The following is a 15,700-nucleotide window of genomic DNA, read 5'->3' on the forward strand; positions in this document are numbered from 1 at the left end:
TATACCATGATAGAGCCTTGCTACCCCAGTTTGATAATTAATTTTACTCTCTCGAAAATCAAGTGACACATCTATATAAATGCTATATATACATTTACGTTTATTATGTATAGCCCAACGTTTATTATGCTATATAATTAGTTTCTCAGACTCGCAGCGATCTCTCGCCGGAGCTCATCGCGGCACCGCCCCCGCTCAACTCGCAGTGATTTTTTTGCTATATATATCATGATTTATGAATCGGAAGTCGTTACCCCTAGTTTTCCGTCTAATATTGTTGGATGTGAATCTCTTCTGATATAAACTCACGCAATTCTAGTTGGACGTGAAAATACTTTTTACATCTAAAGAGAATAACGTGATTTATGTTATGAGCACGATCTACATGCAATAATTATTAGATCTGTCCGGGGAGGATTCCCCTTCTCGTACATGTTAGGAATACATTAGTGTATCGTCTATCTTTGTATACTTTATGCATTTTTATTCCTACAAAATTTCGATAACACGTACCGCATTGTTCTCCGTGTACAATAAGCGTATGTTTTTTTGCGTATCAATCTATAATCGATCTATTATCGATGATTGATACGCATTATAACATCCGCACAGTGTACTCAGAGAACAGCAGGTAGGTGCTGCCAAAATTTTTAAGAAATAAAAATGCATAAAGTATATAAAGATAGTTGTAGGCACTACTATATTCCTAATAGGATAGGTCCATTTCCTATGCCAGCCGTTAAAGTCTCTTATTGAAAATACGAGCGTTAGATTTTACTCCCACATAATTTATGTTCTGGTAATTTTCCCTCCGAGATTATTATAATTTGAATTTCCTTGATGTCGTGAAGAAAGTTGATATCACAAAATCGTTAATTTAATGCGTTACTAATAAAAATTCACATTACCTAATTATACTTAATATCATATAGATGAGGATAGTTCCCGACAAATCATGGATCGATATTCCTCGAATTGATAGATGGAGGGATAGTCGATATAAAGATGGAATAAATCAATTCATATAGTACGCCTTGGCAGACATAGATGGAGGGATAGTCGATATAAAGATGGAATAAATCAATTCATATAGTACGCCTTGGCAGACCCACGGAAGTTAAATAGTGATGTCGTGTATTGTCATAAATCAATTCATATAGTACGCCTTGGCAGACCCACGGAAGTTAAATAGTGATGTCGTGTATTGTCCCTACTATTGGTGTAAAAATAGGGCGTTGGTGGATAAAAGTGATTTACAGAAATACTTAATATCAGGATTTCATGAGGAGTACAAATATTGGACGTTTCATGGGGAAGGATGTCTTGAAGAAATCGAACTGATGGCGGATACCGGTACGTCAGATGGGAGAATAGATGATACGAGAATAGATGATACACATACGATGCTTGCAGATATGTTAACAGTTCCTAATATAGATCAAGCTGAAGATGCCGAGGATGCTGACGAGTCAGGAAATGCTGGAGGCGTGACTGATCATGAGGAGCTGGCGCGGATAATGAAATTAATAGACGACAATGAAAATAATCTGTATGAGGGTTGCACCGAGTTCACCAGGTTATCATTTATGTTGCGTCTTTTGCGTATAAAGTCTCTTAGCGGAATGACAGATAAATATTTTAATATGTTATTTGTGTTGCTGAGAAAAGTCATTCCAAATGAAAAAGAGAGCATACCAAAAAATTATGATAACGCAAAGAAGATTGTTTCCGTTATAGGACTTGATTACAATAAAATCGACGCATGCCCTAATGATTGTATCCTCTACTATAAGGATAACAAAGATCTCCAGGAGTGTCCAATTTGTGGAGTATCACGATGGGTACAACGTAAAAATTATTCAACACATGGGACAGCAAGGTCTATGCTTAAGCAAAAGAAGATTCCAACAAAGGTCCTTCGTCATTTTCCCTTAATACCAAGGCTAAAACGGTTGTATATGAATAAAGACACTACTAAGCAAATGAGGTAGCACATGGAAGAAAGTATTGATGATGGTAAAATCAGACATTCAGCCGATGCAGAGGCGTGGAAGCATGTGGATAGAACTTTTCCTTGGTTTGCAAATAGGTGTAGGAATGTTAGACTAGGTTTGTCTAGCGACGGATTCAACCCATTTGGGATAATGAGTTCCGGTTGGTCTACATGGCCTGTTCTATTAACGCCTTACAACTTACCGCCTTGGCTTTGCATAAAACAACCGTATATGATACTTTCATTATTGATACCGGGCAAGCATACACCAGGCAATGACATAGATGTGTTTTTAGAACCGCTAATTGATGAGTTAAAACAACTCTGGACTGAAGGGGTTATGGCATATGATACTCATGCAAAGCAGTCTTTCAGACTACGTGCTAGTTTTTTTATGGCACTATTGAGAAGAGAGATGCTCCGCGTCCATTAGGTGGAGATCAGATTATACATTTGCTTGAGAGGTTCCATGCTATCAGGTTTGGAAAGAAGCGCTATTCGAAAGAAGATTTACTTGGAGTAAGGAACTTGCGTATTAACAAAAGGATACCAAAACGAAAGAGACAAGCACAAGTGGTGAGTGATGGGGCTGAAGTTGTAAAATTACCTTTAGGATGGACAAAATTCAGCATTTTTTCAACTCCCCTATTGGAAAGAGCTAAAAATACGTCACAACTTGGACGTTATGCACATTGAAAAAAATATTTGTGATAATCTTTTGTCCACACTGTTGCAAGATGCTAATAAATCAAAGGATGATCTACGAGCTCGTCAAGATCTAACTGCATTGAATATTAGAGAGGATCTGCAGCCAAAAATTATTGGAAATGACAGATTAGAGTTGCATGCGTCTCGTATTATGATGTCAAAAGTTGAGATGCAAACATTTTGTCAAGTCCTCAAATCAATAAAGTTACCAGAGGGTTACTCCGCAAACATATCGAACAATGTCCAGGTGCAAGAAAGGAATATATTAGGGCTTAAAACTCATGATTATCACGTGCTTCTTCATCAATTGCTACCTGTGGCACTACGTAGTACTATGCAGAATAAAAAAACAGTGAAAGTTATTATTGATTTTTGTGGATTTTTCAGAAAGCTTTGTTCTAAAGTTATAGACGCTCGTGACTTTGAGAAACTTGGAGAAAATATTTCAGAAACAATGTGTGAAATGAAGATGCTCTTTCCTCCAACTTTTTTCACAATAATGGTTCATCTTACACAACATCTCGCGGAGGAGGCTGCAATAGCAGGACCAGTCCATTATCGTTGGATGTATCCAATAGAGATGTTAGTATTTAGAAAATTTTAATCGTTACCTATCAATATTTATATCTATTAAATGTCAATATCTTTACATCTATATCTGATTAATTATCATTTTTTAGATATTTGGGTTCAATGAAGCGTCAATTGCGTAACAGAGCTCGACCAGAAGGTTCAATAGCTGAAAGTTACGTAAGAACCGAGTGTCTCTTATTTGCCTCTCATTATAGGAGAGGGGAACAAACTGAACTTCAATCACTTGTTGATAATAAGGATAACACAGTTCTCTATCCTCGCGGGCTGAACAAAAATTATTCTAACATATTGTTAGATCAAGTGCATGCATATGTAGTAAATAATCTTGAAATTTTCTCGGAGTACCGGAGGTAAAATATCTAAAAAGAGTTTTGAATACCATTTAATCTTTAATTTTTATTTTGACAATAATAAATAAATTTATGCACATTAATAGGCAACATCAGGAAAAACTTAAGAATGAAGTTACCGAAAGTACAGCTGTACATGACATTAAAGAAAGGCATATGAAGGAATTCCCTGCTTGGTTGAATAATGAAGTAAGTATTGTTAAATTTAGCGATCTTTAATTTTTATTTTGAAAAAAAACTTAGAAATTATTGATTTAATAGTTTTCTTATTTTTCATATTTAGATCAAGGAACAACTTGTCCTTAATAATCAAATATCAGAAGAAGTAAAGGTTCACACAAAGCGGCCTTACTATGCCGTAAATCAATATGGTGGGTATCGTGTTAACGGTTATAAATTTCACACAATGGAGGTTGATGATACGAAGGTCACCCAGAATAGTGGTGTCATGGCTACCTTCTCGCGGGAATGTTTCTCAAACAGAAGAGATCAGAATCCAGTTGAAAATAATATAACATATTATTGAAGGTTGGAAGATGTGGTGGAGATATTCTAAGGCTATGGTGGTCCAAATGAACATAAATACATGATGTTCATGATTCGTTGGTGTTTTGCAAAGCCTCAAAATGATCCCTTTGGAACCCTTTGGATTTACAATTGTCAATCTCGATAAAGAAATTAATAGTGATGAAAAATTCATGTTTGCATCTCAGGTGGGACAATGTTTCTATGTGAAAGATCCTACGGTTAAAGACGAGTGGGTTGTCTTATACAAGGATTCTAGGGCTTATATTCAACCTTCTACCAATGAAGATGATGACGAGAGCTATATAAACAACTTCAATGAGCCAAATGCGGCGATCGATGAATTCTCGTACCCACAAAACGTAGTGTTTGATATGGATGCTTCAACAACTCGGATAAACATTCCAAATATTATCACATACATTAATAGGAGCTAAACAACAAGTATTTGTAATCGGGTCTTCATATAACTTTTTTTTAGTTTGTAAATTGTATATTCAGCTTTTGGACAATATAAATTGTATATAAATATGTAATATCTTATTTTGTATATTCATCTTGCAGAGATGCCTACAAACTTGATGTGAAATGAAAATTTTTGTAACATAGTAATATATCTTGTTTTTATTTTTGCCAAGCCAAATTCCATCTATACTATATTAATTCCTATGTTTATTCAACTTGTAGATGTCTAAAAACATAAATAGGAGGTTATTCGAAGCCAACCCCAGTCAAGACCAATCCACCGAGGAAGAGCCACCGAGTTCAGCAGAGATGTTTGGTATAACTTAGTTTAACTTAAGTATTTTTTATTCATGATATATGCACAATGATAATGATAATTTATTTGTTTTATTTTTTAGGTGAGGGCGAGGAAGAGCCGACTCCCGTACCATTATATGCAGATCCTCCAGTGCTACTTCGAGCATATATTCCCGGGATTGAGCGCGGGCCTTTGCCAGCATGTGTAGAGGGGTACAGACTCAAGCAGACAGAAAAATACATGCTTGCCAAAAAAACGATTGGATGAATGGGGGCCACAGATTGATAAGATCTTATCTGATGCAAAAATGAAATCAGACAAAGGTTTGGTGAGTTTGATCAAAAATTTTCGAGTATTTGATAATAATAAATTAAATTCTAAGAGCTTAAGATTGATTAAATAATACTGTTGATATATTTATTATTTTTTTATTTGTTGCAGGAGAAAAACTTTTTAAGAAAAAAGGACGCTAGGGAAGTGACTTTTAAAAAAAATTACCAACGGATGGTTTTCGTGCAATTGTAAGATGGGGACATAATAGGATTCCAACTGGGCAATGGGATAATAACTTTAGCTCACATCTTGGATGCTTGATACGGAGGAGTGATAATGTGAATACTTATTATGAGGCTGAGGAGCAGCCCTTTCATGTCCTGGAGAGTATATATCGAGATTGTTGGGTAAATTACTCTATTTAGATCAATTATTTTACAATTCTGTCAATTGTCCATTCTTAACTATATGTTAATATTTAGAGATATTTCAACATCGAAGACAATCCCATAGGGTGGAATTTTTATTTGGATACATGGGAAAGTTTAAGCATTCTCTTCGGGAGTGGAGACATGAGATAAAGAAGAAATGCTATGATTGTTTCAGTCACAACTGGGAGAGGATATACAAGCGAGATAAGAGGGTTGAGCCTGAGCATTTAGCCGCACTTATAGTATTGTGGGGCCAAGAGGAGCACCAGGTAAATATGTATAGTAGTTAATTAGATTCAAGTTATTTATCTAAAACTAGTGATATATTTCATTGTGTATTATAGCTTGTACTAAAATTCTTTGTTCATATTGAAGAAAAAATGTCAGAGAAATCAACTAAATCGATAGAAGAAAGATTATGATCATCATACGGGGACTACTTTATTTGCCCAGATTGAGGATCAATTTTGTAGGACAACGGTATAAAGTCTTTTAATCTTCTATATATATTCTCTCCGCTTCCTAGAATATTTGATAAATAAAACTAATAAATAATTTTTTAAATCTCAGAACGCTCCCTTTATCCCGCTGTCAGAACTGCATAGAAGGACGATGGTTCAGTTTAAGAAGGGGTACGATGACGATGAGAATAAGAAACAAAAACTAGAATTGGCCAAGAAAATGCAGGTTATCTAATTCAACATTAATTATTACTTGAAATTATTGAATTATCTTAGCTCTTATTAGCCTGTTCTTTTGTTGGGAATTTATTGTTCGCACTCTTCTTCTCATTTCAGAGGTGGTAATATTAAGACAATGCTAATGCACTCTGTGAATAGCTTATGTATATATCTGAGCTCCAATTGGGATCCAAGATTGTCTGAAGCTAGTAGGTCATAGTTATGATCATGAGGACATGTCCACTAATAAGATACATAATTGTCCTATATATGTTGTACACAACATGCGGACATGCAATGACTTATAGAAAATACACACGATATGCACATGTATATTATGACACGGCTTCAACAGAAGTGTCCATGCACCAATAACTCAATATTTCTGAGAAATACATGAATGACCATGAGCAAGGCAACGTGATGGTTAACTAGTATTTTTTGTTCCATTACAAAATTGGAAAGATGTAATAGAAACTGTGCTCCACATAGCTAGAAGTTTGATGATCATTCCTATTATTTGACAGTACCCTGTAATGCACACATGTAGAGAATAACTTCAATCAAATTGGAGGTTTACAAGTAGCTGACTGAGATTTTGAACCATACATGCTTCCTACACTTGAACCCGCTCTGAAATGTTAGATCAACTTCACTAATATGATCGCTCCGCGTATCGATTAGAAAGTACAGTCAAACTTTTCATCTATTTAATGGTTATGCAAGCTCTGGTATCCTATTTGTTGCCCCCATGAAATGGTAGACGAAGGCAAGTACTGCAAGAAAAATGGTAACTACAAATAATATCAATAAATAATGACAGTAACAAACCTCGTGCATATGACATTAAAAAACCTTGGCATAATCATAAGCATTCTTACTGTGCAGCTTAATATCATACAGATGCAGGTTATCTAATTCAACATTAATTATTACTTGAAATTATTTAATTATCTTAGCTCTTATTAGCCTGTTCTTTTATTGGAAATTTACTGTTTGCACTCTTCTTCTCATTTCAGAGGTGGTAATATTGAGACAATGCTAATGCACTCTGTGAATAGCTTATGTATATATCTGAGCTCCAATTGGGATCCAATATTGTTTGAAGCTAGTAGGTCATAGTTATGATCATGAGGACATGTCCACTAATAAGATACATAATTGTCCTATATATGTTGTACACAACATGCGGACATGCAATGACATGTCCACTAATAAGATACATAATTGTCCTATATATGTTGTACACAACATGCGGACATGCAATGACTTCTAGAAAATACACACGATATGCACATGTATATTATGACACGGCTTCAACAGAAGTGTCCATGCACCAATAACTCAATATTTCTGAGAAATACATGAATGACCATGAGCAAGGCAACGTGATGGTTAACTAGTATTTTTTGTTCCATTACAAAATTGGAAAGATGTAATAGAAACTGTGCTCCACATAGCTAGAAGTTTGATGATCATTCCTATTATTTGACAGTACCCTGTAATGCACGCATGTAGAGAATAACTTCAATCAAATTGGAGGTTTACAAGTAGCTGACTGAGATTTTGAACCATACATGCTTCCTACACTTGAACCCTCTCTGAAATGTTAGATCAACTTCACTAATATGATCGCTCCACGTATCGATTAGAAAGTGCAGTCAAACTTTCCATCTATTTAATGGTTATGCAAGCTTTGGTATCCTATTTGTTGCCCCCATGAAATGGTAGACGAAGGCAAGTACTGCAAGAAAAATGGTAACTACAAATAATATCAATAAATAATGACAGTAACAAACCTCGTGCATATGACATTAAAAAACCTTGGCATAATCATAAGCATTCTTACTGTGCAGCTTAATATCATACAGATGCAGGTTATCTAATTCAACATTAATTATTACTTGAAATTATTTAATTATCTTAGCTCTTATTAGCCTGTTCTTTTGTTGGGAATTTACTGTTTGCACTCTTCTTTTCATTTCAGACTGTCCCAAAAAATTGAAATGACATACATTCCAAATATAATCCAATTTTTTTAACTGAACTTCTAATATTACTTAATATCTTAGCTCTTATTAGCCTGTTCTTTTTTATACTGAACTTCTAATATCTTAGCTCTTAAATTCATTGTTTTGTCTTTTAGGAAGCTCTGGAAAACACATATGTTGAGGTTGTTGCACAGAGCCAGGAGCCCCTGACTAGAGAGCAGAATTATAATGTGAGCCATTTAGTTTGTGGACTTCCCAAAAAGGGGAAGACCAGGTGGATGAGAGTTGGAGCTCAGAGGGTGTGTACCCCATTCCAGCCTCCGCCGATTTCAATGCCATTGACGATGCCCTCGGGGCCCTCTTACATGCCGCAGGAGGATTGCACTCAGCAGGCGATGCAGCTTGTTTCCTCTATGATGAATCTATTAGATGGTCAGATTCCCGAGGAGATGTGGGAGGATATTTAAGAGGAGCTTATGCAAGTGATCCACCCTACTGCTACTTTTGCGATGGTTTCCCGGCAAATAATGAAATCTTGTAGAAGGCGGGTTCCTACTCGGGTGCAAAGCTAGATTATGAACTTTTTGGCCTCTCAAAAGGTATTTACTGGTAGTGAAGAGAGTAGCAGACAAGTATACATATTATATATGTAAAACATGATTACACACAATATATTTGATTCTAAATTTAAATTATTTTGTTGTTAGAGTGGAGATGATGCTATTGGGAGCACGAGTCGTAGGGGTGGAGCCGCCAGTGGCAACGCGGACGATAACATGGATAGGACGGATGATCTATCTTAGTGAGTTATATCCTAAACTCGTGTTTGTATATTAGACATCTTTATATTAGAGATATATGCTTGTATAGTTTGTTGTGGAAATTTTTGTAGATTTAGAACGTATTGTGAAAATTGAATGGATGCGAAATGTTTGTGAAATTTGTTTTGTACGTATTTCGAATGTTTGTGAAAATTATTCGGTTGCGAGATATTTGTAAAATTTGGATTGTACATATTTTGAATATTTGTGAAACTTGAATGGATGTGAGATGTTTGTGAAATTTGGAATGTTTGTGAATATTTATGAAACTTGAATGTTTGTGAAATTTGTTTGCAGATTTGTATGTACAGGGAATTGATTGTGTAATCAGCAATATTTTTTTTAGCTGATGATAAGCATCGCTGACGGGTAAACCGTCAGCGACGTTCAAAGCTGACGGTTTTTCCGTCAGTGATGGTAATAACATCGCTGACGGCACGCCGTCGGTGATGTTAATCGCTGATGGCAAAAACCGTCAGCCGTAGTAAATTATCGCGACGGCTAGCGCTCAGCGATACATCGCCGACGGCATGCCGTCAGTGATGTTAAGTTCGTTGCTGACGATTTGTCGTCAACAATAAAGATCGCTGACGGCTAACCCGTCAGCGATGTGTAAAATATCACTGACGGGATTGCCGTCAGCGATGTCTCATTATCGCCGACCACTTCCACCGTCAACGTATTATCGTCAGTAAAATACATTACTGACGGCTTCCCGTCAGTAATAATTCTTTTCTGACGGGACTATTGCTGACGGCTTATCCTTGATGGCTTACGGTCAAGGATATATATCGCCGATGGGAAATAAGGCATTCTTGACGGGATTCCCTGTCAAGGATACCTGGTTTTCCACTAGTGTTTATAGGGGATTAAGGGGTATAACCGCCCCCTTAATTCACTCCTAAGTGGGGCTGAATGGGGTGTAACCGCCTCCTTAATCCGATCCTAAGTAGGGTTGAATGGGGTGTAACCGCCTCTTTAATCCGCTCATAAGTGGGGGCAGAAATCCCTCAGATCATGGGGAGAAAACGGTTTCTGGAACCGTTCAACTCGTGTTTGAACGAGTCAAACGTGGGTCTTGCATTCTGGAATGAAATCAGCATTTGAACGCAGTGTTTGCAAGTTGCGTTGGGCAGCAGATGGAACCTGCGTTGGCAGCTGTTAGAACCTGTGTTGGCAGCGGTTGGAAGCTGCGTTTTGCAGCATTTAGGACCTGCGTTTGGCAGCGAATGGAAGCTGCGTTTTGCAGCATTTAGGAGCTGCGTTTGGAAGAGAATGGAAGCTGCGTTTTGCAGCATTTAGGAGTTGCGTTTGACAGCGAATGGAAGCTGCGTTTTGCAGCATTTAGAGGCTGTGTTTGCATAGCTTTGACTCTGGAATTAGGCCACTTGCGCTTCACCTTTGGGATGCAGGGATGAGTCCTGCGTCTTGGATTGAAGAGATCGTTGGCTTGTAATATCTTCTGTCAGAGCGTTACGACGATCGTTGTTTAGTAATCTTCGCTTTAGCTCTTTAAAATGTGAGAGTTATCAGATTGCAACTCTCATTATTGGTTGTGAAGACCATTGATCAGAGCTTTCATTGGTTGTTGTGAATGTCGTTGATTTGTAACATTCATCGATCTACGTGAAAGTCTTCAAATTGTAGCCTTCTGGAAGTCGTCAAATTGTAACCTCCATTGTTGATGTTTGATAGGGATAAGCTATCTGTTGTGATTTTTAGACAGCTTACAATTAGTAAGGCGGGGAATTTTTTAAATAAAAATTTAATGTTATGTGTGCATGTGCCGATATGCTAGTTTAGTATTAGTCCCTATACCATTCCTTTCTCACGCTACTTGAATATTACTCAAAATAAACGCTTACAATTGATATTGATGTCATTAATATTTAGATAAACTATAGTAGAGTGGTCAGACTCCTTGGATCCGCACATGTATAGAGCATTGTTTTCTTTTATTTTTTGCTAGTTATGCGGTTTGGTTGGGGGAAAGAACAAACAAGTTGAGGTGGCGGGAACAAATTAGCACCTAATATGTGCAGCCCAACATATACGTACGTTATCCGTTTATATATATAAAGCAACGGGACTTATTTTCGTTTCCAAGCATGAATATGTATAATAAGCAGAACTCAAGAAACGGCAAGATTCTCTCCTTCATCCTCCACCAACCTCAATAAGCGGCACGATTCTCTCCTTCATCCCCCCTCTGCTCACACTCTGCCAATTTTTTTTGCTGACGCTTCAAGACTTTCATTTTATATATTTTTCCAAGCGCGCGAATGTACGTAATATAAAAGGTAAACCCCAACCAAGCACCCAACCCACAACACGAACAGTGAAACGCACATTCACTTGCTTCCGCAACAATTTGAAGGCATTCAATGGAGTGTGAAAGAGGCCAGACGAAATGGCAATTCCGGCAGAAGAGCTCGTTTACCGCGGGAAACCTCGCTGTTCGTGCAGTGGTCAACAAGGTGATGGAGAATGTCGACAACAGCAATGGAAAGCCGATCATTGCTTTAGGCAATGGAGATCCGTCAAAGTTTTCATGCTTCAGGATATCGGAGAGGGCGGAGGATGCTATTGTTTCCGCTGTTCGATCAGCTAAGTACAATGGGTATGCTTTCAGTGCGGGCATGCCTTGTGCAAGAAGGTCGGTATCTAATCGTACCCTTTCAATTAGAGTAGTGATGACTACACTACTATTCCTATTATTATTTTTATACTGCAATAGAGAAAATTATGGGGTTCTTTCTCTTTAGTTTTTTATTAAAACTGATGACTCGTCAAGGGGGCCCGCACTTCTCTTTCTTGTAGTTTCTCTTCAAGGGGAAATATCCAAATCTTAACTTGTAAATTTCTCTTCTTCTAATAGTTTGGTTTAGTTCAAAATATTAGAGCTGTAATCAGGAGTGAGGTTGAATTACAAAAAGTTTTGTTTTGACACTTTGGCGTATGAAAGTTAAAATGTGTAGACTTCGGATATTGGGAAAAAAGACTTTGAGGTGTACACCTTTGGGATATAAAAGTATCGGAAAAAGAAAAAAATACTAAGAGCATCAAGGTTACAAATATTATAAACTTTTGGGTACCCAAGTCCGTCGCATCAGCGCTCCGTCGAGCGAGGGCGGCTAATCGAAAAGGATGGCGGGAAACCGGTGATCTCTCTGGGCCACGGCCACCCCTCAAAGTTCGATTGCTTTCGTACCTCAAGCAATTGAACTTGGGTTGTTTCGCTTAGTACTCGAGAGGTATTAACAAATAGTTTGTTTTAGTTTCTGCATTGATTGATTTCGAGCGGAACAGTGTCAAAATCCCCTTTTTTTTTAAAAAAAAATTATGAAAGGAGCCTCAATAAGTTGAAAGAACGTTAACTTTAGATTCAGTTTAATATTTAGGGAAATTTTCTAAACTTTGTGCAAAATTGTGTCCTTGCTCTCCCCTTTCACCCTCGGTCCCCTCTTTTCCCATCCCATCAATATTTGCAATTGCTGTCTTCGATTGAGACTGTTCTTGTTGTCGCCAATGTTGCTGTTCTTCTGCATCATCTCATGATCCTGTATCTACTTCATCACCTAAAATTGATGCAAAAAACGAAATCGCGTTGCTTTCTTGTTCTTGTAACAAATACATTCTTATTATCATTTTTTAAAATAAAAGAAAGAGAGCAGAATTTGTGTATATTCTCATTGATTATGAAGAAGAGGATAATACCCCATATTTATACAGCTTATTAAGATTTATACCTTAATAGAGATCAAAATCCGTTCTTAATTTTCCTCGGCATGCATCACACTGCAGTGCAATTGCTGAGTACCTCAACAAGGATCTTCCGTACAAGCTATCTCCTGATGATGTGTATGCTACTATTGGTTGCTCCCAAGCAATTGAGATCCTTCTATCAGTTCTTGCCCGTCCTGGTGCAAATATCCTCTTGCCGAGGCCCGGCTACCCATATTATGAAGCACGGGCTGCTTTAAGCAAACTAGAGGTCCGACACTTCAACCTCGTTCCAGAAAGAGGCTGGGAGGTTGATCTTGATAATGTATACGCTCTTGCAGATGAAAATACTGTTGCAATGGTCATAATCAACCCCGGAAACCCTTGTGGAAATGTGTTAAGTTATCCGCATTTGAAAAAGGTGCGTTGAAATTGATTTTTTTTTTAAAAGGGTTAAGAGTTTAGAGTTTTCTATTATAAATTTGATTCCTTTTGTAATCTTTAGATTGCCGAGACTGCGAAGAAGCTTGGCATAATGGTAATAGCAGACGAAGTGTACGATCACTTGGCATTTGGGAGCAATCCGTTTGTGCCAATGGGAGTATTTGGGGCGATTGCCCCTGTCATTACCCTAGGGTCTATATCAAAGAGATTGGTTGTTCCTGGTTGGCGACTTGGTTGGATGGTGAGAAATGACCCCAACGGTATTCTTAAGGAAACTAAGGTGATTAACACTCTTCATGTTTGTACCTTATGTATTTGGTTCTTTCAAACTACTATAGTTTTAACAATGTTTATCTAGTTCTACAAATTACTGTCGCAGTTTCTTGTAGAGGTTTTATACATTTTATACTGTCATGTATACATACACTCATTTGCATTCTCAATGAATGATTTGGAACTTGGAAGATATGTTTTACCGTAAGCCTGAAAGAATTCATTTAATTACTTTATGAGGATAAGATAAAACATTTTTATAAGATGAGATTAGTGATACATCACCTCATTAACCGACAGTTTTTACTAATTAATATTCTATAATAAAAGGTCCTAATTATACTAAAAGAGGTAGTTTGAGAGAACAGTCCGATCACAAATTCTTAGGACAACTGTATTTATATGAGCGGAATAATGTATCATAGGAGAAGGATGCAGGTATAGAGTAATCAAATAATAGCATTAAAGAACCTCACAACATAAACAAGGAAAAAACATGAACACAAATTTAACAATAAAAACATTTTGAAAAGATGAAAGACCACTCTGAAAAAATCAAAGAACAATTGAAAGAAAATGAATAAAAGGAATAATCACACCTGATTGCAATATAATTCTTCTCCATAGGTTTGTTATACAAACTAAAAAAAGTAGTTGATCAAGCTGGAGACAAAGTACTTCGATGTACTGCTTGCTGTCAGTGGTTATTATGTAAAAGTGGAAACGATTCTGTTGACTCTGATAATGGTGAAGTTTTTCCTTTTGGGCTAGGACAAAATCAAGTCTCCGAGAGCATCGCCCTAATCATTTGGGTGTATCTCCTGCATAACATTAAAAGAGGTTGGAATGTATAAAATAAACCAAATCAGGCACATTGAAGAATTACAAAAGAGAGTGAAGAGATGAAACCATTGTTCTAGTTTTCTTTGTACAAATGCTTTTTCAGGCTTCTGGCCATATATTAATTTCTACCTCTAGAAGCATTGCTTAATTGCTCACTGACAGCACATTAATCTATGCAAGGTGAAATATGATGCTTGACCTGAGATCACATACTGTATTATGTTTGCATACCTTCAAATATTGTTTTGATTATAATTCTCAACAAATTACGTCTCAATTCTGAATTTTGCAATCCGATTGAGGATGGTGATGATTTGCCTTTTTCTTTCCTTCAGATTGCCGAGAGCATTGAAAACTTCCTCAACATCACAGTATCTCCTACAACATTTATCCAGGTTAGTATTCCATGAGTTCAGAAAATAAGACCTGCATGTCTGTACAGTATCTCCTACAACATTTATCCAGGTTAGTATTCCATGAGTTCAGAAAATAAGACCTGCATGTCTGTATGCTGAAATGCATTACTTCACAGTAGGTTAGTATTCCATGAGTTCAGAAAATAAGACCTGCATGTCTGTATGCTGAAATGCATTACTTCACAGTACAGTTGTAACTTGACACTTGCTCATGTTCCTTAACTAACGAGATACTGCCAATGCACATGTAGGTGTTCTTATGAGCCCATGGCATCTCTAGTTGTAGTTTCTGTGAGGATAACCATTTTTCTACCATGTTTAAAATGAAGCTTTTCATGGCATTTAGTAGTTTCATGCTAGGCACAAACACACATATGCATGTGCATAGGAACCTGAATAAAAATAGAGGAAAGATGCTTCCAGAATAGGAGAGAAATGCTTCCGACGCCTATATATTTTCAAACATTTGACCTCACCCACCCAAGTTGACTACTCAAAAGTAAAGTCATTTTTCTTAAAGCTTTTTGTCCATCCCCTTCCCCCCCCCCCCACACACACACACACAAAAGAGAAAAAGAAAAAAAACACACGACCTACAACCAACACACAGAATACTGGAAGAATTTACTATAAGCAGGCATGCAGTGAGTGGATCCACAGGGTGTTTCCATATGTATTTTTAACGCTCCCCAAATCATTACAATTGCTTCTTTTTTGTCCTCTGGATTGTTTCCATCCTTTAATATTAACTAATAAAATCTATTGGGATATTCTGTTGAAATAATTTAGAGTTTTTTAAATGTTTAATCTAACCATTAGTAAATAATTTAATAGAGGTTCTACCTCATTCTCTTTTTTTTCTCCCTATTAAA

At 36.9% G+C, this 15,700-nt stretch overlaps 1 protein-coding gene across 2 annotated transcripts in view; it reads left to right on the forward strand.

The window, feature by feature from the left end:
• LOC109829210 (probable aminotransferase TAT2) overlaps positions 11,484-15,700 on the forward strand; it is a 5,903-nt gene continuing 1,686 nt past the window's right edge. Inside the window, exons 1-4 of one of the 2 annotated variants that reach the window (XM_020396367.1) lie at positions 11,484-11,785; positions 12,934-13,273; positions 13,358-13,576; positions 14,748-14,807. In XM_020396367.1, coding sequence (XP_020251956.1) covers positions 11,514-11,785; positions 12,934-13,273; positions 13,358-13,576; positions 14,748-14,807 — 891 coding nt within the window. In that variant the 5' untranslated portion in view covers positions 11,484-11,513. Of the gene's footprint in view, positions 11,786-12,554; positions 12,692-12,933; positions 13,274-13,357; positions 13,577-14,747; positions 14,808-15,700 lie in introns of those variants that run through there. The other variant, XM_020396368.1, reaches the window with a different exon arrangement.

The sequence above is a fragment of the Asparagus officinalis genome, chromosome 1 (genome assembly GCF_001876935.1).
Source record: "Asparagus officinalis chromosome 1, Aspof.V1, whole genome shotgun sequence".
Lineage (NCBI taxonomy): Eukaryota > Viridiplantae > Streptophyta > Magnoliopsida > Asparagales > Asparagaceae > Asparagus > Asparagus officinalis.